The 22,825-nt window shown below is 53.5% G+C and overlaps 5 protein-coding genes across 6 annotated transcripts; 2 read left to right on the top strand and 3 right to left on the bottom strand.

Moving 5' to 3' along the window:
• Positions 1–317: 317 nt before the first annotated feature.
• NDUFA6 (NADH:ubiquinone oxidoreductase subunit A6) lies at positions 318–2,743 on the top strand. Its single transcript, XM_065855899.2, has 3 exons — positions 318–505; positions 1,100–1,215; positions 2,081–2,743. The coding sequence occupies exons 1-3, from the start codon at positions 379–381 to the stop codon at positions 2,210–2,212; spliced, it is 375 nt and encodes a 124-aa protein (XP_065711971.1). The 5' UTR covers positions 318–378; the 3' UTR covers positions 2,213–2,743.
• A 1,156-nt stretch (positions 2,744–3,899) lies between these two features.
• SMDT1 (single-pass membrane protein with aspartate rich tail 1) lies at positions 3,900–5,999 on the bottom strand. The gene is made up of 3 exons (XM_065855912.2): positions 5,741–5,999; positions 5,072–5,212; positions 3,900–4,182 (listed from the first exon to the last, which is right to left on the bottom strand). Exons 1-2 carry the CDS (start codon positions 5,894–5,896, stop codon positions 5,075–5,077), a joined length of 294 nt encoding a protein of 97 aa, XP_065711984.1. The 5' UTR covers positions 5,897–5,999; the 3' UTR covers positions 3,900–4,182; positions 5,072–5,074.
• Positions 6,000–6,246: 247 nt separating this feature from the next.
• PHETA2 (PH domain containing endocytic trafficking adaptor 2) lies at positions 6,247–12,803 on the bottom strand. Of its 2 annotated transcripts, XM_065835714.2 has the most exons (3): positions 12,687–12,803; positions 11,541–11,638; positions 6,247–11,039 (listed from the first exon to the last, which is right to left on the bottom strand). In XM_065835714.2, the coding sequence occupies exon 3, from the start codon at positions 11,029–11,031 to the stop codon at positions 10,234–10,236; it is 798 nt and encodes a 265-aa protein (XP_065691786.1). In that variant the 5' UTR covers positions 11,032–11,039; positions 11,541–11,638; positions 12,687–12,803; the 3' UTR covers positions 6,247–10,233. The 2 variants fall into 2 exon arrangements, with proteins under 2 accessions (XP_065691786.1, XP_071657418.1); XM_071801317.1 differs by lacking the exon at positions 11,541–11,638 and having other exon boundaries at positions 12,687–12,775.
• Positions 12,804–13,369: 566 nt separating this feature from the next.
• On the top strand, positions 13,370–18,451 carry NAGA (alpha-N-acetylgalactosaminidase). The gene is made up of 8 exons (XM_065841526.2): positions 13,370–13,606; positions 14,215–14,389; positions 14,506–14,683; positions 14,946–15,040; positions 15,679–15,840; positions 16,308–16,505; positions 16,709–16,852; positions 17,123–18,451. The coding sequence occupies exons 1-8, from the start codon at positions 13,443–13,445 to the stop codon at positions 17,303–17,305; spliced, it is 1,299 nt and encodes a 432-aa protein (XP_065697598.1). The 5' UTR covers positions 13,370–13,442; the 3' UTR covers positions 17,306–18,451.
• Positions 18,452–19,607: 1,156 nt separating this feature from the next.
• LOC136103438 (NADH dehydrogenase [ubiquinone] 1 alpha subcomplex subunit 6-like) lies at positions 19,608–22,023 on the bottom strand. Its single transcript, XM_065841539.2, has 3 exons — positions 21,839–22,023; positions 21,136–21,251; positions 19,608–20,270 (listed from the first exon to the last, which is right to left on the bottom strand). Exons 1-3 carry the CDS (start codon positions 21,963–21,965, stop codon positions 20,139–20,141), a joined length of 375 nt encoding a protein of 124 aa, XP_065697611.1. The 5' UTR covers positions 21,966–22,023; the 3' UTR covers positions 19,608–20,138.
• Between the last annotated feature and the right edge of the window lie 802 nt (positions 22,024–22,825).

The raw sequence follows: 22,825 nt of genomic DNA, 5'->3' as shown, positions 1-22,825 counted from the left end.
CCCGCCCCTCCTCCTACTGACCCTCGCCTCCCACCCTCCCCCAGCGCCCCCAGCTCTCCGGCCGGCCCCGGGCCGGGCTCCCCACGCCGGCGCAGGGTGGGTGGGGCAGTGTGGGCCCAACGGCCCCGGGAGGCGGGGCACATCACAGCCCCGCCCACCCGCTCGGTTCCTCCCAGAGCAGCCAGCGGGGATTGGCGTTCTTCTTGGCCAATCATATGGGAGGTCGCAACCCGCCGCTATTTTCCACGCCCCAAAGGTTGGAGTGGCGGCGCCGCCGGCCAATGGAAGGTCGCCGTTCGGGTGTGCTGTCCCGCCGGCGGCGGGGAAGGGGCGGGACGCAGCGCTCGGAGCAGTCGCCGCAGCGGCGGCTGCAGCAAGATGGCGGTGGCGGGGAAAGGCGCGGTGTCCGCGGCGGTGAAGCCGATCTTTAGCCGGGACCTGGGCGAAGCGAAGCGGCGCGTGAGGGAACTGTACCGGGCCTGGTACCGCGAGGTGCCCAACGCCGGTGAGCGCGCGGAGCCGGTCGCGCATGCGCGGGCGGGAGCGCGAGCTCAAGGTCGTGACGGCCGCCGCGCAGCCGTTGCGTTCTGAAAGTGCTCGGTTATTCCCGGCTGTGAGGGCTCGTCCCTCGTCCCTCGCCCCTCGCCGGACAGCCCCGGCCCTTGCCCCGCTGCCTGTGGGGCCGGTGGACACGGCTGTTCCGGGCTTGTGGGCTCCCGGTGCGGCGCAGGCCCGCCCGGCCTGGCGCAGCCGGATTTGCCCGGCCCTGCCTGCCCCGGCGGCCCCTCCAGGACGGGGAGCGCCGGTCGCGTCGCGCCTTGCTTGCCACTTGGGTTCCCTAACGGAGCAGAAGAGAAATGAGCTTTGATTTCCCAGAATAGGAATACGGTGGCTTTGGTATCTGTCTCCTTAAAATTGCTCTGGGACAGATACCATGGCCGCGTTGTTTATTAGCTTTAAATTAATTGTATTAGCGAAGCCGGCAGGCACTGCAGGAACAAAGGACCGTGTAGTGTTTTGTAGGGTTGAGTTGCCCGTTGTCAGTGGGAAAGAGGAAAAGCAATACAGTTGACCCCTGTGGCTGTTGTGTTTCTTCTAGTACACCTGTACCAGCTGGACATCACGGTGAAGCAGGGGCGTAACAAGGTGCGAGAGATGTTCATGAGGAATGCCCACGTTAGAGATCCACGGGTGATAGACATGCTGGTTATTAAGGTACAAACAAGTTACTCCTGTTTTGTTGAAGATGCACAGGATGGCTGGCAAAACAGTAGTTTAAATACTATGTTTTGGTTGGTTGGTGGTTGTTTTTTTTTTTGGAAAACAGTGGCAGTCAGGGATAGGGCAAAAAGATGGAGCTACCTAGTGTACCATTAAAAATTACTTTTCAGCTCCTTCGATTGGGATGTGGTTTTCTTCACCTATTCCGAAACATATGTTAGAGTGGCAGTACTTGGTGGGAGGCTGGCTTTAGGTGGCAGGACATCTTGAGTCTGTAATACATGTGGTTCTGTCTGGTGCAAAGCAATAACCAGCATAGCAAGAGTTGGGCAAGGCTTTAAAGCGGGTCTGAACAACAATAACCACTGCAGTTGTAATGCATTAGAAGGTTTCCAACCAAGGATGGCCATGCACACCTGTTGTATTTCTTGTAGTTATTGCATTTCAAGGCAGTTGGTCTGTCTTTATGTGATTAAACAAATCTGGAAACAGAATCGTAGGTAATAAATAGAGTAGGTGACAGTTCCAGGCAGTGTCATTCTGCCCTGTGCTGCCATCCTCCAAAGCCAGAACAATAATTCATAGACTGGAGTCATGAAGAAGTTATGTTCAAATCCCTGTGGTAGTGATACTGGTGCAAAGCACTTAGCAGCAATTTTACTTGAAGACACAAGGCAGGTACAGTATATGTATTTGTGTCACAGTATAGGTGATGCAAGCAGTCTTCAGGAGTACAGAATTGTCGATGCAGCCATCCTAAGGGTGTTTCTAAGTACATTCAAATAACTTTTGTAGTACTGTATAGTTAGAATCAGGCTCTAACTGAGAGCTAGTCTAAAAATGTTTTCTCTGTGTGCAGGGAAAAATGGATCTTCAAGAAACTATTCAGGTGTGGAAGCAGAGGACTCACATCATGAGGTATTTCCATGAGACTGAAACCCCACGGCCTAAAGACTTTCTGTCCAAATTCTATGCAGGCCACGATCCCTGAGGGATTGCCTCTGTCTTCCTGCCTTGTGTTACAAATAAAGTTCTGTACAGTAGGAAAAAATCTACACAGAAAGATTGTATAGCATATTAGGAGCCTAATGACTAAATCCGAAATCCAGTGTGTGCGCAAGTCATTATGACCTGTACGAAGATCTGCGATTTCCTAGTTTTTGCCAATGTGTGTTTGGTGGGAGTTTGTCCCATCACTTGCCCTGGAGTCTCTGCTGAATAACCACAACACAACCTGGCTGTGGAGCTCTCTGTGGGGCCTGTGGCCCTGTGTGTGTGTGTTTGTGTGTGTGTGTGCGGGCGTGTGTTGGCTCTCTGGAAGAGATGGCCTTGAGAAAAACTACTGTAGCACCAAAATATTCTTCGTGCTTGAGGCCCCTCTGTATTCATGCAGTGGTTTACAATTTTGTGCACTGACTTTGTTGACCTTGTGGTTTTTATTTGGACACTATTCTCTGTTTACTTCCTCGCAGAGAATGGTATAAAATTCAATAACCTAATAAAGCCCTTTGTGCAAAACAAAGATCAGCAGAGTCCATTTCTCTGCTGCAAAATGAAATTACGTGGAAAAATGGCATTTTGTACTGTTGTCTAGAATAGGCAGGCTCTGTAAGAGCTTCTGATGCCTAGCAGAAGATGTCCTACCATCACCTCCTTAACCGAATCAAGAATTACTAGCTCCCTTTCAAGAAGGGTAAGGAGAACTTCTCTAATCAGATAAACCACATTTTCAGCAGGTAACTCAGTGCTGGAGCTCCCCCATGTGTGATCAGCACTGAATGCCTGTAGTGCTCTCAAGCTGCTTTTTATCCTGGCCTAAATACTGGGGCCTTCTTCCCCATATGAGGACTGTAAAGGAGCACCCCTCAGGGGTACGCATGTCTGTTTACCTAGGAACTTTGGTCTGGGGTGTTTTTTAGGACAGGGCTGAAGAAGGAACACTGGAAGGACCAGGAGAGACAGTGGCCTAAAGCAGTGACAAGAGTTTGGCAGTTTAGAAAACAGGAGCAGGGACGTGTTTGACCCACAAGAGCCGATAAACTGGAGCAACCACTTCTTGAGTGGCCTCAGAGAAGGAGGGGGCAACTGAGATACTGAGTGACTCAAGAACCTGCCAGCTCTGGGGTCACTCAGGTGGCAGGTTCCCTTTGCTCTCAGTATCAGAGCTGGAGTGTTAGAGCAAACATCAAAAGCAGTGACAAGCAATAAGGGAGTAAATGCGTCTGCTTGAACCAAACACGGTGCTAATGTGTGCAGGTATTTTCACTGTTCACAGATTTCATGCTATAAAATGCATCCGCAAGTTAGTTTGCCACTTATATTCACCATTTACGAAACCTACTCAAAACTTTTAGCTCTGCAATGATAATACTGTGTTTGACCCTCAGTGAGGTGAAATTAATGATACAGTCTCCATCAGACACACCTGCACAGTGCTGGGTTGTAAATCAACATTATTTCAAATGTGGTGCCATTCCCAATATGACTCCACTGCTTCCTCCAGGATTCCTGTCATATGCTGTGGATTAGTACTGAATTACAGAAGGGACTTGTAAGAGGAAATTTATAGGAAGAGAGCGTCCTTACTGGCACAGATGTACAGAGAGAGGAAGGTCGAGACAGAATTGCTATATCACAGGCACATAATCTGTAAAAACACACGACCAAAGTCACACATCTCAATCTCTTGATGTTTAATTGAGTGTTTCCCATATTGCTAATAAAAGGAAGCCCAAGCAGTCTTCGATGAGGTGAGCGTGTGTGTGTGCAAGGATGCAGGGCCTTATCAAGCACTTCTTAACCCTGATCTACAGATTTTTGTCATACAGACACGTGCAAGACACTCGCTGGCAAAGGGGACACAGAGCCCCCGTCCCCTTTAGGAAGGACAAAACAGAGGTGACACTGTTGGAACCATTGCTTTGTCAATGGCTTTCTCCCTTCTGTTCTTCTGTTACAGTTCTGCAAATAGAATAAGAAGCCATTACTCTTCAGATACACTGTACAGCGCTCCAGTCTGTGCCTCCCCACCTGAAGGGGGGGTTTTACAAAAAAGGAGTTTCTAACAGGGCATTGTGATCTTTACAACCTTTTAATTCTCTGGTTTTAACTGTGCTGGAAAATGCAGGAAAATCTCTTGATCTAACAGAATACGTAACAACAAATGACATACTTACAACAAGTTCTTTAAAACAACAACTCTTTTCTGAAAAGAATCAAATACACCCAAACTCAAAACTTTACGTGGGGCAAGCCAAATGGAATAACATAAAATGGAGGGAAGTGTAGATTAGATAAAGGAAAAGCAGAAATAATTCATCTTTATCTGAAAAATCTGAATGGTCCGGCTACTTCAGAGATGAGTGTTGTTACACCCAGCAGACAGTTTGTTCTGGTAGGTTCTGGAATTCTCTCGCCTGGTTCACTTCTATATCACAATTTCATTCTCTTTTAAAATAGTCATTCTGTGAGTTAGCAGAAGACTTTTTAGCAGGTAAATGCAGTAACACTTAAGTCTGTCTTTTCTGTCTGTGGTATAGACCCTCACTGACTACACTTTATTTCTGATTCAAATGACAAGATCTAAAAGGCCATGAATTTATTACAATGTCTAATGAATGTATATCGTGGAGATTTGCCATTTGGGGACCAGTCTGGCCTATTCCAGTGTAAAGGAACTGAGCAGTTCATAGCCAGAGGCAATACAGCTGCAGGTGTCCCTGTGTTTAACTGCAAATGTGTCTTTCAAAGCTGCTGCTGTCACTTATTTCTTAGTCCAACATTCTCCTTGCTGCCTCAAGCCAAACAGGAAGCCCAAATAATTAGATTGCTGGTGATGTTAATGACATACCCTTTAATCATCGTCATCATCATCCTCTGGGACAAAGATATCATGTTCTTCAAGCAGGGCTGCGAAGTTCTTACTGATCTGAGTCCCGACATACAGGAAAGGGATCACAACGCTGAACACCCTCAGAAGGCCAAACGGCGTCTGCAAGGAGCCGAAGAGGAAAGAATGAACTTTGCCAGTGAGTGGCACAGTGGCTGAGCTCACCTACTCCCGGCCCACAGCCACGCCGGGGACCCGGGAGCAGCGGGAAGAACGTTTTGCTGTCCCGAGTGCCGGGCCCGCCATCACCGCGTCACACTTACAATACGAACTCGAGTACTGGAGGAGCAGGAATCAACAGGCGGCTTAGGAAGGAGAGCCGTGGCCAGCGAGAAGCAGCGAGTACTCATCGCCTCCTCACGGTGCAGCGACCACCACAGGTGCGTACTGTGCCGTGCCGTTCCGCATCGCCTGGGCCCGCCCAGACCCTCAGCGCCGCTCCCCTCACCCTCCCGCTGGCCAGCGGTTCCGCATGCCCGCCTCGCCCACAGCAAGCCGCTCATTAGCCTACACCCTGTCACTCACTCCCACCGCCCCGCCCACAACAGCTGCACTCGCATTGATTGGCCACCACTTCCATCCGTTACGCCGCGATTGTTTGGCTCTCCCATCCGCTCTCTCCTCACTCACCTTAACCGGCTTCGGCAAAATGGCGCCGCTGCGGGTGGCGGTGGCGCTCCGGGACGGCACGAGTGGCACGGCCGGACTGCGGCGCAATCCGCGCCAGCCCACCCGCCCCGAGTAAGCCGCGGCCACCGCCAGGAGCCGCCCGCCTGCCGCTGCCATCCTCCTTCCTCCTGCCCCTCGCTGGGTTCCGGTAACGGCCGAGCCGAGGCGCCACCCACGGCAGCGGGACGACCGGCTCTCGCGAGGCTCGAGGGGCGGGGCGAGATCGCTGGTGCGCGTGCGTCGGGCGAGGCCACGCCTCGCCTGTGCGCGTGGCGCGCTACCTTCCCCGTATCCCCATAACGGGGTTCCCGTGCTACCGGGAGAGAGTCACCGCGCAGGTTTTCGCCGCCGCCCGGCAGGGGGAAACCGGGCACGGTGACCCTGGGAACGGGCAGGGCGGGAGCCGCCGGGTCCCGCAGACCCCCGCGGGCGTCAGGGGTTCGCAGCTCCATAGGCAGTACACGCGGTTACAAATCACAGCGGTTTATTGGGCTTCACGGCATCAAATACAAACGGTAACAATGTCTTTTAAATGCATAATACAAGTTCCGCGTGTAAAACAAAAGGCGCATGCAAAACCACCCCTTAAAATACGAACAGATCATCTACCCAAAACATAAGCACTTCAAAAGGCAGGAATGTTTCTGCAGGTGGCTCGTAGTGTCGTCTGGTAATTGTGCAGATCATGCAGCACGGTCGGTGCTGCAGAAGGTGCCACCGACACGGGAACTGCATCCGTCCCCTGTGTGTTTCTGTAGGAGTTATTCAAATGTCTCTGCAAAGGCAGCTCAGAGGGGTAAGACGGGGAGGTCACCCACCCCCGAACTATTAATGCAGTAGCTCTTATAATGCAAAATGCCTGATCTTGGTGGTGGATGTCCACCAAGTGTGTAAAATCTTGAGGTTACTCTGACTACTAGGACCTGGATTCAATGGCAGCCATCACCACAATTTTATAAAAAGTTAAATGTGCAGCAATAACACATTACATTATGGGCCTGAATCTGAAATCCCAGCCTCAGAAAAACAGAAGGATTTCATCAACTATTTTAGCAGGATTGGAATTCTTTTTTTTGCTCAGCTTACAAAGCCCATGTCAGAATCTCCCTCCTTTTAGTCTTCACTATCTTTTAAATTCAACCATTCAGATTCTAGCATTTTTCTCTCATTGCTTTAGCATTATTATGCCAAATAAAGCTCTTAGAAAGGAATTTAAGTACTTCAAGAAAAGGAGCCATTCAGCTTTAGTGAATTCTTAGGGAACCTGTTTTTGTGCTGCCCACTCATTTTCTGTTTTTAAAAAATAAGAAGGAAAATTGAAGGTGGGAGGTGAAACAGTCCAAACCTGAATGATCGGAGAAAATCAGTGTGTGGCAATCAGTCTCATTTTGCTGTAGGTGACAACAAAACTCTGCTTTTCCTGTCCCAATCTCTGCTTGCAGACAGGAGAGGACGTTCCATTAGCCAGCTGCGTGGGCAACCTCAGGAAGCTGAAATCCCAACCTTCTGCCTGTGGGCTGCTTCAAAGGCACTGCCAGCACCACTGATCCACAGCTGAGCTGGTTTGATGGCCTCTGTTTTGGTGGTGGAGCACCCAGGTGCTTCCTGCCTAATGAAGCAAGCAGCAGTGGTCATTAAAAAACCCTGTAGTCCCGTGCAAATTTGGGCACGGCTCCAATTATGGCTCTTTTTACTCACAAAAGGGCCATCCCTGCTACGTGGGCGGGATGGTGAGGGAACCCTGACCAAGTGCATCCAAAGTCACACAGCGCTTTGGAGACCTACTAAAGGCCCAGGCACGGATGGCCGGGCTGAGCACAAATACTGCGTAGGATTCAGTCATTTTCTTCTCAGCGCTGCAGAATAAAACACAGAATTACTCCAAATGTGATCAGACAGAAAGCAGAGCGCAGCGCCTCATCTGCAGGATTTAGTTGAGATATGTACTAATGCAAAGGCAGGTAGCGTGGAAATTGTGCCATTTGAATGGGACAGATTAAAGCATTAAATATAAGCTCTTTAGTAGTGTTACTAGCACAATCCCAGCTTATTAAAGCAAACTAAGCTTCTTAAAAGTGAAACTGCCCTCAAATGAATAATATTGTTCCAGTTCTGACAGAACTGGCTTTGTTAATTTATTTTCTCTTTCAAATCACTTCTGATTCTTGGGTCTCATGTAGGAACTGCCATGACATTTTGATTTAGTTTGGAAGTTAAATCTTTACCATCAAGCTGCCTTATGTAAGTGCGAGACATCGGGAATTATCTCTCTGTATAGATAACAACAAAAAAAGAGAAAAATGCTTGCCAAATCTGACCCTGGCCCCAAAATACCCATGCTCAGAGTGAGGAGGTACCAGATAGTGCCATCCCCTGACGCTGCTGCCCTGCCATGGGGACAGGTTCCCAGCCGAGAAAGCTGCAGCACTGAACAATCTGAGCAGCAGGGAAGGAGGCAGAGCTGGCCCCTAAGTCCAGCCAGCTGGGCTGCTGGCAGAGCCTGGGCACTGGCCCGTGGCCACCTGCTACTGGTCTTTCCAAACTGTTTTCACTTAAAAAGCAGAACAAAAATAATCCTCCTGAACCTGAAGATCCCTACTGCGAAGAAATACAGACGCAAACCAGAAAGAACTGGAATGCATCACTTGTATGTGAAGGTTACACTCCCAGTGCCCAAAGTCACATTTGTAATATCTGATCTGAGATCTGATTTCCTCTCATATACCACTGAGCCATAATTAGGCAGGAGGCTGGAAGCTCATAATCCAAAACTACCAGAGGTATATTTTCAAAGGCACCAAAAGTTAATGGAAGTCATTTGATTTCTGCATTGGTAATCTCTACTGGCTATTGCGAAATATTAAGATGAGTGTGTTTAACTCCAGAAAGGCAAATAGGTTCTACCAGTCATGACCTGGAATAGCCTCTTGCTTTCCAAGCAAGGCTCCTTAATATAACAGGACAATAAAAACAGGTTTAACAGTCAGATAGGAAGCACAAGACTGCTTCACATATTTCTTCTGCTTTGAAAAGCAGCCCTTGCCCAGAGGATAAGGGAGATTTATGAACCCTATATCCAAGGTGCTGCAGCCCCTGAACTCAGCACCCACCTGCTTGTACCGTCTGCCTTGTGGCCAAGGTTTCTGACCTACAAGCGAAGGACAAGTCCAGTTCTGTGGTGAGGCGACAAGCGTACCTCCTCGCAGCCCTCCTCAACCACCACGAGGATGTGATGTGCTACAGAGCCCAAGTGATGCTGACACGAAATCGGGGGGAAGCACCAGCAGACAGCACTGATATGGCTTTGATGCTGGAGGGGCAAGCCCAGACACTGCTGACACGCAGTCAGTGCTACCTGTAACTCACTCCCACGCCTCCACTTTGGGGCCAGCCCCCTCCTCCTCCCTGCTTCTCCACAGCTTCTCCTCCGAGGGCACAGCTCTGCCAGGAGCTGGGTAGAGCCACAACAGTGAGAGAGGCTCTGCAAGAGCACGACTCTAGATGCCGTCTCGGGCAAGCTGCCCAACGAGCTGGCTGAGCCCTACATGGCACTTTGCAGGAGCTACAGCCTGCATAGAGGTTTAGAAATTCACCCCTGGCAAGGCAAAGAGGCTTTAGCATCCCTGTTTTGGAACAGAGAAGGCTTGAGTGGAGACATTAACAGGCTTGGCTACTGCTTGACATAGTCCAGATCAGCCCTGGGATGCTCCTGCTCCTCGCTGTTGCTTCAGAGCAGGTTCAGTGTCTCCTCACTGCTCAGCTCAGGTGCCCAAAGAGACAGATGCAAACCCCTGAAATCCACATCCTGAGGGATTTAGCAGGGAGGAGGGTTAGTGCAGATGAAAGTTAAAAAACCCACAATGCAGGAGCTCAGTCCTCGTTGCCCTGGCTGCTGGGCCAGCCAGAGCCAGGGTGGCTCACAAGTGTCCTGTGGCAAGGGAGGCACAAGGTGGGAGACACCAGCCACTGGTGGCATTTCGTAAGAGCCCAGCCTTATCTGTGGCGAAAGAGCAAAGGCAGAAGGACTTCGGTGCAAGACCACAGACAATAGTAAATGCTGACCTGTGCAAAATTCCACGCTGAGAAACAAAACCAAAACAAAGTGGTGAAGGAAGGGCAGGCAATGAAGCTCCCAGAGCATCCACCACGCCAGGACAGACATGGGCCAAGCCTGTTGTGTGAGGTTCATTACGTATGTCCCAATTTGGGGCCCCTTCACACCTCATATCACCAGTGGAGGAAAGTTCAAAGGTGGCTCCCCTGGTACTAAAGCCTCATGGAAATGAAACGTGAGGCTTGGGGAAGACCCAGGTCCATCCCACATGCCCCATGAAGCACACATGCACCACACACTCAGCCACCAACCAGGGCAGGGAGCAAGCAGCATCCCTTGCTTCACTCTTCCTGCATGAAAGGCTGCTGGGCATCAGCTGGCCAGTGGCTTGTGTCCCCAGTCATGGGTGTCCCCTCTTCTGCCTCTCCTGCCACTCCCGTCTCAGCACCATGATCTCCTGCCCATACCAGCTGTGCAGCTTGGAGAAGCAGGCTGTGTCTGGTGACACTGGGCTCTCTGGCATAGCTGGGGACACCGCAGTGCTGCCAGCAGCCGAGCGCCGGCGCGGAGGCAGGGGCGGGGGCTTCACATGCCCCCCATCACGGTCGGGGCAGGTGGTCCCCCCAGGGACACCGCTGCCACTGCCCCACGTGGAGTAACCGTTCTCCAGGATGGCGGGCTTCTCCTGGAGGGGCTGCAGGGCGGGGTTGGAGAGGTGCCTCTTCCTGCCAGAGGAGGAGGACCTCCGCGGTGAGTTGCGGCAAGCGGCCAAGCTCTTGCAGGCCTCCTCCAGCTGCTTCTCCAGCTCCCTCACCACCAGACGCATGTAGTCGAAGCTGGCTCGTGAGATTGCCTTCACCCAGGCCTCCATGGCAGCCTGCCCATCGGCCACCAGCACGTAAGCCCTGGCACCAGCATCGTCAAAGCGGATGGCAAAGGCGAACTCCTCAGCAGCCTCGCACAGCTCCACAGTGCAGCCCTCCAGCACCACCAGCCCCATGGGCTCCCGGCTCTCCCGCTCCTCAAAGTAGAAGAGGAGGTTGCCCTTGAGGACGAACCAGCGGCGCTGGTAGGAGGTGGCGTGGTGGTGGTGGGTATGGTGGTGGTGCCGCTCCACACGCTTGCGGAGGAAGCCAGCATGGTCAGTGGGTGAGTCGCAGGTGGCGTAGTGGGCCACGCTCCGCTCGTTCAGCTTCATGGCCCCACCTAGGAGCAGAGGAAGAGGGGGGAAGAAGTCAGCTCGGGGTGAGGAATGTCTCACCTGCCCCACCAGGAGAGGCCTGATCCTGCAGGGAAAATCAGCCCCAACTCCAGCAGCCAGCGCTGCAGGACAGCATCAACCCAGCCAGTACCCCTGGGCTGGCTCCTCGCTGCAGCAGAAAGGTCATCACCAGAGCCCCACCACCGAGACACCTGCCTTCTCCAGGGACGACAAAACTGCTGCTTCATTTCTTATTGCACGAGTGACCTACTTTGCTGTGTTTTTATGGGGCACACCAAAGAAATTTGCATCTGTGCCTGCTCTCTCCTCTATTACAGGGCAGGACAAGGAGGGCATTTTCAGACCCAAGGGCTCTGGAATCTCCATTTAAGTACCCTCTTCTCACTTCCCATCTCCACGCAGGACTGCCCAGCCCCACCAGCCCTCCCAGCAGCAGCACCTCAGCCCCATCAGGGTCACCGGCAGCGTGGTGTGAGGTGCCGTACCGACTGTGTGGGTCAGACCGCAATCCTGTGCCGTCTTCCTTGGGCGGGCTGCTTGCTTGCCGAGGGCCTCCAAAGCTTCACTGTGCTGAGCTCCATCCCTGGTTGGATGAAAGGTGGCAGAGAAGGAGTCAGAAACCAGAACAGCTGGGACTAAAAGAGTAAAGAGCTGCATCACTCCCACCCCAGAAAGCTGAGACCCTCAGCACAGAGAAGTGGCCACAGCCAGGCACCGCAGGCAAGCAGCTCTGAAAAACTGTGATGGCAAAACCAGGGGAACTTGCATTGGCTTCAAAGCCCAAGTGCCATCCCAGCTCAGGACACTGCTCCTGCAGGTTTATTTTTGCCTCCTGTGGGTTTGGTTTGGTTTTATTAAAAAACAAGGAGCTTTTGTAGAAGCCTATCACTGCACCATCTGCGGAGGCCCTGCAGCAGGCAATTTGGCAAATCGGCAGGTCCCACAGAAGGATATGGCAAGCGCAGCCTTTGACCTTCTACAACTGCAAATGGATGTCCAACCGCTAAAATTCTGGATACAGAAACATGCAGAAAACAAACCACAGCTGCCACTCCCCAGCCAGATCCGGCTGGGGGAAGATCCCCACTGCTGAGTACCCTCCAGCAACCCTCCTGGAGCCCTTCGCCCCCATCAGGGCTTGTGGGGCACGGCTAAGGGCAAGGGGGCAACCCCAGTTGGAAAACGGACAAAAATCCCATCAGGAGTAAGGAAACGTCATTCCCTGGGGGTGCTTTGCCCTTGGTGCGGCACCCTGAGGAATCTCCAGCCATGCACACTCAGGCTGGGGTGGCCCACGCCAGCCCTGATGTGAGGGGGTGGGGGGGGTCCCGTGATCTGAGCGAGTGGCATGGTGGTGGCGGGGGGGGATGCAGAGGCGTGTGTGTGTCTCTGTGTGTGCCTGTGCAATGCTGGGCTCTCGGTCTTTGTGTGCGTATGCATGCGTGTGCAACTGGGCAGTGTGTCTTTGTGTGCGTGTGTGTGTTTCCCGTGTCCCTGCGGACCCCCGCGGCTCCGGCCCGATTCCGCCGCCCGCTGCTCCCCGCCGCCAGCGCGGCCCCGCCGCCCCCCGGCCCTCGCCCAGCGCCTCACTCCGGCGGCGGGACCACGACCCACGTCCCGTCCCGGCTTACCTCGGGCCCTTCCTGTTCGGCGGCGCTGCCGGCGCGGCGGGGCGGTGTGGGGCGGCCGGGGGCCGGCCGCGGCCCGGCGGGGGAGGGCAGGGCTCCTGCGGTCGCCAGGGCCGTCCCGCCGCGCAGGCATGCACCGCCCCGCCGGCGGCGGCAGAGGGCGGGGGGCGGCCGGCGGGGCGGTGCAGCCCGCCTGGAGGTGCTTTCTGCCGCACCTCTCCGCTCCGTCCGACACCCCTTCGGGTACCCCCGGGGTCCTGCCTCGGGGACACCAAAAGCGTCCCCCTCCCCGCTCAGTGCAACTATTGGGGTGCAGCAGCCATGGGGTGCGGCAGTGATAGGTCGCCAGTAGTGGGATGTAGCAGCAGTGGGGTGCAATGGTAATGGGGTGCAGCAGCAGTGGGGTGCGTTATCGGCAGGGTGCAATGCCGACTGTGAGGTGCAGCTTTGGGGTGCAGCAGCAATGAGTGTAATTGCTGTGGGTTCAATGGGCCTGTTACTAACGGGGTGCAGAGGCACATGTGGCCGATACCAATGGCGTGCCACGGCTGCGGGACGCAGCACCGGGACGGTGCAGCACCAAGGGGGCGCGACCCCGGTGGGGGTCGGTGGCTGCCAGCCGCAGCGGGGCTGGGTGCAACTCAATGCCATGCCGAGCCGGGCGGGAGGCGGGGCGGGCGGTCAGGTGATGAGGGCGGTATCATGTGAGCGGGGCCGAGCCGGGGACGGGCGCTCTGTATCCCGGCGGCGGCGAGCAGGATGGGGTCGCCCGTGCTGAGCGGACTGGTCTTGGCCTTGACCCTGGTGCTGCCCTCCGTGGCCCTGGAGAACGGGCTGGCGCTCACCCCCCCCATGGGCTGGCTGGCCTGGGAGCGATTCCGCTGCAACGTGGACTGCCGGGAGGATCCGCGCAACTGCATCAGGTCAGCGGAGCGGGAGCGGTGGGAGGCGCCCCCTCGGGGCTCCCTGCTGGGGAGGAGCTCGGCGCGGCGTCTACCCCAGTCCCCCGGGTCTCAGCATCCCCCTGTCCCTGCAAGGAGGCCTTGTCCTGTGTGCCCCTGCTCAAGGGAACCGGCTCGGAACGGCAGGGCTGGCGTCCGAGATCTGCCAGGGCAGGGGAGGGTGGATGAGCAGATCGGGGCAGACATCAGGCCCGGGACAGCTGTGGCACTGTCTGTTGTCCCCGGGACAAGCCCTGCAGCAGTGGGATCTCGGGGAGCATGGGTGTGTGGGAGGTGGGTGGCTCAGGTGCCTTCGTGCTGGAGCTGGAAAGCCCCTGATGTGGAAGGATGTGGTCGCGCTTTGTGGAGTGTTGGGGAAGCAATTCCCTTCACTGAGGTCAACAAGCAGCACATGGATGGGGTTTAAACGAGAGCCCTGGGGAATGCCCTGTATGGCCCAGGCCAGCCCTGTGGTGGCCAACCCTCCAGAGCCCCCAGTTAGCCCCAGAGTCCTGCTGGATACCTCAGCTAGTAGGGCTTGGAGGTCACAGCGGCTCACACTGTCGCATTCTGGTCCCCCTGACCTGCAGTGAGACGCTCTTCTTCGAGATGGCAGACCGCCTGGCAGAGGACGGCTGGAGGGAACTGGGCTATGAGTACATCAACATTGACGACTGCTGGTCAGCCAAGAAGCGGGATGCAGCGGGACGGCTGGTTGCTGACCCCGAGAGGTTTCCCAGGGGCATTAAGGCTCTGGCTGACTATGTGAGTTCCCACTGGGGTGGTGGGGTTCTCTGTGTCCCCATGCCACCATGGCAGGAGGGCTGGGAGGAGACAGAGGAGCCCTCGTCCCCATCCTTGCAGCAGTCCTCTCCTTGCAGGTCCATGCCCGAGGCCTGAAACTGGGCATTTACGGCGACCTGGGCACCCTCACCTGTGGGGGCTACCCAGGCACCACACTGGACCTTGTGGAACAGGATGCCCAGACCTTTGCGGAGTGGGGTGTGGACATGTTGAAGCTGGATGGGTGCTACTCGTCTGGAGAAGAGCAGGCAAAAGGTAAAGGCTTCCTGGCTGGCTGGTTTTTCTCCCCTGGTTGCTTTGATCAGGGTAGCTTGGCATCTGCAGAAATGTTTGGCAGGCTGTGGTTCTCCCTTCACGTTTCCTGTTGCAGCTCTTGGGCAAAGAGGAGGGAGTTTGGGTGCCCTAGAGCTGGTATAAGGCAGGAGTTCGGCTGGCCTGGGGACCCCTGGCCAGGCGGGCTGGGATGTGGGCTCCTGCCAGCCATCTCCTTCACCATTTGTCATCTTCTCTCCCTAAGGCTACCCAGAAATGGCAAGAGCCTTGAACACCACAGGTCGCCCCATTGTGTACTCCTGCAGCTGGCCGGCATATCAGGGGGGACTCCCGCCTAAGGTGAGAATTGTACTTTCTAGTGGTTGTTACCTGTGTCCCCAGTGCCCTGGGGCAGCTCTTCTTGGAGCTGCAGGAGCTGGGTGCTCCACCCCACTTACTGCTCCACCCCTGGTAGGATGGGCTGTAGGTCTCCAGAGGGGACACCTGCCTGCCAGGTGTCTGGGGACACTTAAGGTTCCCAACGTGGCTGGGTGATGGGAATTTGGGGGAAGAAGGCCCTGGGGTGTGCCTTCTAAGCTGGTGTGGGGTCAGTCCTGACAGTCTGTTCTTCAGAACCAGGTCCTGTCTGGTTTAAGTAGTGAAACAGGATGTTCCTTCTTGTAATGTTTATTGAGAATTGAGTACATTTATTTATTTCCTCTTTCACCTTCTGAGTAAATCCCGAGCTGCCTTCATTCTTGCAGCTGATCACACTTCCCCATGACTTCTGTGTCTGTTTTGCCAGACATCCTATCATACTGGGATGTGTTCAGTCATATTGGGATATGACTCTGTCCTCCTTCTCCAGATCCCTGTGCTTTGTAAACACCAAACATCTTCTGGGTGCTGCACCTTGCAACAAGCCTGTCTGCCCCTTCTCCCCCAGCCTGCAGACCCCATCCTTCCTCCCTCCTGCCTGACCATGTACTCCTCTCCAGGTGAACTACACTGTCCTGGCAGAGGTCTGCAACCTGTGGCGTAACTATGATGACATCCAGGACTCCTGGGACAGCGTGCTTTCCATCCTGGACTGGTTCTCTGCAAACCAGGATGTGCTGCAGCCGGCAGCTGGCCCTGGCCACTGGAATGACCCAGACATGGTACGGCCGGGTGGTGAGTGCACTGACACTGGCCAGGGATGGAGGGTCTCCAGGGATCCCCTTCTAGGTGCAGGGTGAAGAAAGAGTGCCAGGAGCAGGAGCCTTGTTGGTGCAAAGAGGCAAAGCGCATTTTGCCTTTAGCTAAGCTGTGGGAAAAGCCTGTGGTTGCAATGAACCCCTTACCGCTTGAATATATGTGTTCTGTTATCCAGGTGTTCTTGTCCTTCCCTGCATAGCCAGATGGGGAACAGTAGTAACGCGAAGGGTATTAGCAAGTGTGTTTGAATGTGTGCTGATGGCTTAGCACCTATCAGGGGTGGGATGTCCTAGCTGCTCAAGAAACAGAAGTGCATATGAGGTTTTCCATGTGTGCTCCCCCAGCAAGCTGCAGCATCACCAGGGGTGGCAAGCAGACAAGTTTCTAACCCTCTTTTACCTCTTCAATCTTTTCCCCATCTCCCCTCCAGCTCATCATTGGAAACTTTGGCCTTAGCTATGAGCAGTCTCGCTCCCAAATGGCCCTGTGGACGGTGATGGCAGCTCCGCTCCTCATGTCCACTGATCTCCGCACAATCTCCCCAAGCGCCAAGGAGATCTTGCAGAACCGCCTGATGATCCAGATCAACCAGGACCCCCTGGGAATCCAGGGGCGCAGGATTGTCAAGGTTAGAGGGCAGGCAGTGTTTGGGAGAGCAGACAGGAGCAACACAGGGGTTACAAAAAGGAGGAAGGTGAGGCAGAAGAACATGAGCTGGAGCTGTGGGAACTGGGGACCTGCTGGTGTAGCAGCCCCACAGGGCAAAGTCAGAAGCTATGGGCCAGCGCTGGTCCTGGCAGCTCTGCCTCACCCACCCATCCCCACCTCTAGGAGAAATCGCACATCGAGGTGTTCCTGCGCCCGCTGTCCCAGGCCGCCAGCGCCCTTGTCTTCTTCAGCCGGAGGACGGATATGCCCTTTGTCTACAACACCAGCCTGGCCAAGCTCCACTTCCCTGAGGATACCGTGTACGAGGTGAGCTCCACTGGCACGCTGCATGGTGGGACAGCCCTGTGGAACCTGGCTGCCCCTTTTTACAGCTTCCCTTGTTGACACCTTGTTGCATTTTCTGGGGGGAAGGACTCCCACTCCCTGCCTTCAGGACAAAGGGGCAGCCACCCATTGGGTCTCCCTCCTGTTGCCCACTCCTGTGCCCTATCCTGCCATGCCACCTCGGTGACCATGGCTGGACCTCAAGATGGAAGATCTGTGGAAATCCTGGTAGCCCCCATCTCTCTCTTCCAGGTGCAAGATGTGTACAGCGGGAAGACCATCAGCGGCTTAAAGACGGGAGACAGCTTCTCGGTCGTTATCGACCCCTCGGGGGTGGTGATGTGGTATCTGTATCCCACGGTGCTCCCAGCACAGCCCTGTCACGTTGGCAGACGGCAAGCCCGTGGTGACGGTTTCCAGCCATTCCTCCTGTGACAAGGCTCAGCGGACAGGGGTGTGGGTCAGTGGTGGGGGGAGCTGTGAGATGCTGGGGCACGTGGCTCTTCACTGCACAAGTGCCTTTCGCTGGCGTGCCCAGGTCATTCCTTGGGTACCAGCTTGATGATTACTGCTCGGTCTGTGTAAAGGCAAGAATTCTCGTTACTCGGCTCCTAAGACTGTGCAGAGCATGATTGCTTGGTGATTGCAAAGCCCTTTGAGATCCTCCTGTGGAAGTTCCATACAAGCAGAGTCCAGCTGCCATTGGAGTTTGTCAGCTCTGACACCTGAACACTTCATTGCTTTGAACTGAGTTCCACCAGCTGCTGCAGGGACTGTTTGAACTGTGCCTGTAGAGAGGCCTTGCATGCTTTAGTGTGAAATTCTGATGTAGAAGTGAACCAGGTGAGAGAATTCCAGAACCCACCAGAACAAACTGTCTGCTGGGTGTAACAACACTCATCTCTGAAGTAGCCGGACCATTCAGGTTTTTCAGATAAAGATGAATTATTTCTGCTTTTCCTTTATCTAATCTACACTTCCCTCCATTTTATGTTATTCCATTTGGCTTGCCCCACGTAAAGTTTTGAGTTTGGGTGTATTTGATTCTTTTCAGAAAAGAGTTGTTGTTTTAAAGAACTTGTTGTAAGTATGTCATTTGTTGTTACGTATTCTGTTAGATCAAGAGATTTTCCTATATTTTCCAGCACAGTTAAAACCAGAGAATTAAAAGGTTGTAAAGATCACAATGCCCTGTTAGAAACTCCTTTTTTGTAAAACCCCCCCTTCAGGTGGGGAGGCACAGACTGGAGCGCTGTACAGTGTATCTGAAGAGTAATGGCTTCTTATTCTATTTGCAGAACTGTAACGGAAGAACAGAAGGGAGAAAGCCATTGACAAAGCAATGGTTCCAACAGTGTCACCTCTGTTTTGTCCTTCCTAAAGGGGACGGGGGCTCTGTGTCCCCTTTGCCAGCGAGCGTCTTGCACGTGTCTGTATGACAAAAATCTGTAGATCAGGGTTAAGAAGTGCTTGATAAGGCCCTGCATCCTTGCACACACACACGCTCACCTCATCGAAGACTGCTTGGGCTTCCTTTTATTAGCAATATGGGAAACACTCAATTAAACATCAAGAGATTGAGATGTGTGACTTTGGTCGTGTGTTTTTACAGATTATGTGCCTGTGATATAGCAATTCTGTCTCAACCTTCCTCTCTCTGTACATCTGTGCCAGTAAGGACGCTCTCTTCCTATAAATTTCCTCTTACAAGTCCCTTCTGTAATTCAGTACTAATCCACAGCATATGACAGGAATCCTGGAGGAAGCAGTGGAGTCATATTGGGAATGGCACCACATTTGAAATAATGTTGATTTACAACCCAGCACTGTGCAGGTGTGTCTGATGGAGACTGTATCATTAATTTCACCTCACTGAGGGTCAAACACAGTATTATCATTGCAGAGCTAAAAGTTTTGAGTAGGTTTTGTAAATGGTGAATATAAGTGGCAAACTAACTTGCGGATGCATTTTATAGCATGAAATCTGTGAACAGTGAAAATACCTGCACACATTAGCACCGTGTTTGGTTCAAGCAGACGCATTTACTCCCTTATTGCTTGTCACTGCTTTTGATGTTTGCTCTAACACTCCAGCTCTGATACTGAGAGCAAAGGGAACCTGCCACCTGAGTGACCCCAGAGCTGGCAGGTTCTTGAGTCACTCAGTATCTCAGTTGCCCCCTCCTTCTCTGAGGCCACTCAAGAAGTGGTTGCTCCAGTTTATCGGCTCTTGTGGGTCAAACACGTCCCTGCTCCTGTTTTCTAAACTGCCAAACTCTTGTCACTGCTTTAGGCCACTGTCTCTCCTGGTCCTTCCAGTGTTCCTTCTTCAGCCCTGTCCTAAAAAACACCCCAGACCAAAGTTCCTAGGTAAACAGACATGCGTACCCCTGAGGGGTGCTCCTTTACAGTCCTCATATGGGGAAGAAGGCCCCAGTATTTAGGCCAGGATAAAAAGCAGCTTGAGAGCACTACAGGCATTCAGTGCTGATCACACATGGGGGAGCTCCAGCACTGAGTTACCTGCTGAAAATGTGGTTTATCTGATTAGAGAAGTTCTCCTTACCCTTCTTGAAAGGGAGCTAGTAATTCTTGATTCGGTTAAGGAGGTGATGGTAGGACATCTTCTGCTAGGCATCAGAAGCTCTTACAGAGCCTGCCTATTCTAGACAACAGTACAAAATGCCATTTTTCCACGTAATTTCATTTTGCAGCAGAGAAATGGACTCTGCTGATCTTTGTTTTGCACAAAGGGCTTTATTAGGTTATTGAATTTTATACCATTCTCTGCGAGGAAGTAAACAGAGAATAGTGTCCAAATAAAAACCACAAGGTCAACAAAGTCAGTGCACAAAATTGTAAACCACTGCATGAATACAGAGGGGCCTCAAGCACGAAGAATATTTTGGTGCTACAGTAGTTTTTCTCAAGGCCATCTCTTCCAGAGAGCCAACACACGCCCGCACACACACACACAAACACACACACACAGGGCCACAGGCCCCACAGAGAGCTCCACAGCCAGGTTGTGTTGTGGTTATTCAGCAGAGACTCCAGGGCAAGTGATGGGACAAACTCCCACCAAACACACATTGGCAAAAACTAGGAAATCGCAGATCTTCGTACAGGTCATAATGACTTGCGCACACACTGGATTTCGGATTTAGTCATTAGGCTCCTAATATGCTATACAATCTTTCTGTGTAGATTTTTTCCTACTGTACAGAACTTTATTTGTAACACAAGGCAGGAAGACAGAGGCAATCCCTCAGGGATCGTGGCCTGCATAGAATTTGGACAGAAAGTCTTTAGGCCGTGGGGTTTCAGTCTCATGGAAATACCTCATGATGTGAGTCCTCTGCTTCCACACCTGAATAGTTTCTTGAAGATCCATTTTTCCCTGCACACAGAGAAAACATTTTTAGACTAGCTCTCAGTTAGAGCCTGATTCTAACTATACAGTACTACAAAAGTTATTTGAATGTACTTAGAAACACGCTTAGGATGGCTGCATCGACAATTCTGTACTCCTGAAGACTGCTTGCATCACCTATACTGTGACACAAATACATATACTGTACCTGCCTTGTGTCTTCAAGTAAAATTGCTGCTAAGTGCTTTGCACCAGTATCACTACCACAGGGATTTGAACATAACTTCTTCATGACTCCAGTCTATGAATTATTGTTCTGGCTTTGGAGGATGGCAGCACAGGGCAGAATGACACTGCCTGGAACTGTCACCTACTCTATTTATTACCTACGATTCTGTTTCCAGATTTGTTTAATCACATAAAGACAGACCAACTGCCTTGAAATGCAATAACTACAAGAAATACAACAGGTGTGCATGGCCATCCTTGGTTGGAAACCTTCTAATGCATTACAACTGCAGTGGTTATTGTTGTTCAGACCCGCTTTAAAGCCTTGCCCAACTCTTGCTATGCTGGTTATTGCTTTGCACCAGACAGAACCACATGTATTACAGACTCAAGATGTCCTGCCACCTAAAGCCAGCCTCCCACCAAGTACTGCCACTCTAACATATGTTTCGGAATAGGTGAAGAAAACCACATCCCAATCGAAGGAGCTGAAAAGTAATTTTTAATGGTACACTAGGTAGCTCCATCTTTTTGCCCTATCCCTGACTGCCACTGTTTTCCAAAAAAAAAAACCACCACCAACCAACCAAAACATAGTATTTAAACTACTGTTTTGCCAGCCATCCTGTGCATCTTCAACAAAACAGGAGTAACTTGTTTGTACCTTAATAACCAGCATGTCTATCACCCGTGGATCTCTAACGTGGGCATTCCTCATGAACATCTCCCGCACCTTGTTACGCCCCTGCTTCACCGTGATGTCCAGCTGGTACAGGTGTACTAGAAGAAACACAACAGCCACAGGGGTCAACTGTATTGCTTTTCCTCTTTCCCACTGACAACGGGCAACTCAACCCTACAAAACACTACACGGTCCTTTGTTCCTGCAGTGCCTGCCGGCTTCGCTAATACAATTAATTTAAAGCTAATAAACAACGCGGCCATGGTATCAGTCCCAGAGCAATTTTAAGGAGACAGATACCAAAGCCACCGTATTCCTATTCTGGGAAATCAAAGCTCATTTCTCTTCTGCTCCGTTAGGGAACCCAAGTGGCAAGCAAGGCGCGACGCGACCGGCGCTCCCCGTCCTGGAGGGGCCGCCGGGGCAGGCAGGGCCGGGCAAATCCGGCTGCGCCAGGCCGGGCGGGCCTGCGCCGCACCGGGAGCCCACAAGCCCGGAACAGCCGTGTCCACCGGCCCCACAGGCAGCGGGGCAAGGGCCGGGGCTGTCCGGCGAGGGGCGAGGGACGAGCCCTCACAGCCGGGAATAACCGAGCACTTTCAGAACGCAACGGCTGCGCGGCGGCCGTCACGACCTTGAGCTCGCGCTCCCGCCCGCGCATGCGCGACCGGCTCCGCGCGCTCACCGGCGTTGGGCACCTCGCGGTACCAGGCCCGGTACAGTTCCCTCACGCGCCGCTTCGCTTCGCCCAGGTCCCGGCTAAAGATCGGCTTCACCGCCGCGGACACCGCGCCTTTCCCCGCCACCGCCATCTTGCTGCAGCCGCCGCTGCGGCGACTGCTCCGAGCGCTGCGTCCCGCCCCTTCCCCGCCGCCGGCGGGACAGCACACCCGAACGGCGACCTTCCATTGGCCGGCGGCGCCGCCACTCCAACCTTTGGGGCGTGGAAAATAGCGGCGGGTTGCGACCTCCCATATGATTGGCCAAGAAGAACGCCAATCCCCGCTGGCTGCTCTGGGAGGAACCGAGCGGGTGGGCGGGGCTGTGATGTGCCCCGCCTCCCGGGGCCGTTGGGCCCACACTGCCCCACCCACTCTGCGCCGGCGTGGGGAGCCCGGCCCGGGGCCGGCCGGAGAGCTGGGGGCGCTGGGGGAGGGTGGGAGGCGAGGGTCAGTAGGAGGAGGGGCGGGTTTAGGCCCCCGAGGCGAGGCCTGCGAGGTGCCGCGGCCTCACGACAGCCTCCCGGGGGAGGGGCTGCGGGCGAGAGGCGCAGCGGCTGTCGCGGGCCCCTGATGAGCGGCCCGGTCCCTGCGCAGGCCCCGAGGCGATGGGTAACAGGAGGCAGCGGGACGCCTCTCAGCAAGAGCCCCATTCTCACAGTAGCCCCTTCCTACGCGCCTGCCTGGGCTTTTACAGCCATTTCTGGCTGGGAGATGCTTCCCCCTTGCCCATCATCAGTGCTACAGCTGTATTTTGCAATGATGTGTTTGTTCCCTTTTGCCTCTGAAGTGCCACACCAGTTCGTGTTTGCACATGCATGTTGGCTTATTTTCAATGCATTCTTGGATGCTAGAAAGACAGCCCCTATTCTAGGTACACCTACGCCTTTTATCCAGATACGTGATTGCTGAAATCAGTTCTGCTTCAAGTTTGGTTCACCAGCAGCTTCTTT

This window comes from Patagioenas fasciata, chromosome 1 (genome assembly GCF_037038585.1).
Source record: "Patagioenas fasciata isolate bPatFas1 chromosome 1, bPatFas1.hap1, whole genome shotgun sequence".
Lineage (NCBI taxonomy): Eukaryota > Metazoa > Chordata > Aves > Columbiformes > Columbidae > Patagioenas > Patagioenas fasciata.
Note: the sequence above shows the minus strand (reverse complement) of the source record. Positions and strands in the feature narration are given on the sequence as shown.

Bases quoted from the DNA above. Each gene is read 5' to 3' on its own strand.
- NDUFA6 (XM_065855899.2), top strand. From the start codon at position 379: ATGGCGGTGGCGGGGAAAGGCGCGGTGTCCGCGGCGGTGAAGCCGATC. The intron at 506-1,099 runs GTGAGCGCGCGG...TGTTTCTTCTAG, and splicing joins CCGCGAGGTGCCCAACGCCG to TACACCTGTACCAGCTGGAC. The intron at 1,216-2,080 runs GTACAAACAAGT...CTCTGTGTGCAG, and splicing joins TAGACATGCTGGTTATTAAG to GGAAAAATGGATCTTCAAGA.
- SMDT1 (XM_065855912.2), bottom strand. From the start codon at position 5,896: ATGGCAGCGGCAGGCGGGCGGCTCCTGGCGGTGGCCGCGGCTTACTCG. The intron at 5,213-5,740 runs GTGAGTGAGGAG...GGCTCCTTGCAG, and splicing joins TTTTGCCGAAGCCGGTTAAG to ACGCCGTTTGGCCTTCTGAG.
- PHETA2 (XM_065835714.2), bottom strand. From the start codon at position 11,031: ATGAAGCTGAACGAGCGGAGCGTGGCCCACTACGCCACCTGCGACTCA.
- NAGA (XM_065841526.2), top strand. From the start codon at position 13,443: ATGGGGTCGCCCGTGCTGAGCGGACTGGTCTTGGCCTTGACCCTGGTG. The intron at 15,041-15,678 runs GTGAGAATTGTA...ACTCCTCTCCAG, and splicing joins AGGGGGGACTCCCGCCTAAG to GTGAACTACACTGTCCTGGC. The intron at 16,506-16,708 runs GTTAGAGGGCAG...CCCCACCTCTAG, and splicing joins AGGGGCGCAGGATTGTCAAG to GAGAAATCGCACATCGAGGT.
- LOC136103438 (XM_065841539.2), bottom strand. From the start codon at position 21,965: ATGGCGGTGGCGGGGAAAGGCGCGGTGTCCGCGGCGGTGAAGCCGATC. The intron at 21,252-21,838 runs GTGAGCGCGCGG...TGTTTCTTCTAG, and splicing joins CCGCGAGGTGCCCAACGCCG to TACACCTGTACCAGCTGGAC. The intron at 20,271-21,135 runs GTACAAACAAGT...CTCTGTGTGCAG, and splicing joins TAGACATGCTGGTTATTAAG to GGAAAAATGGATCTTCAAGA.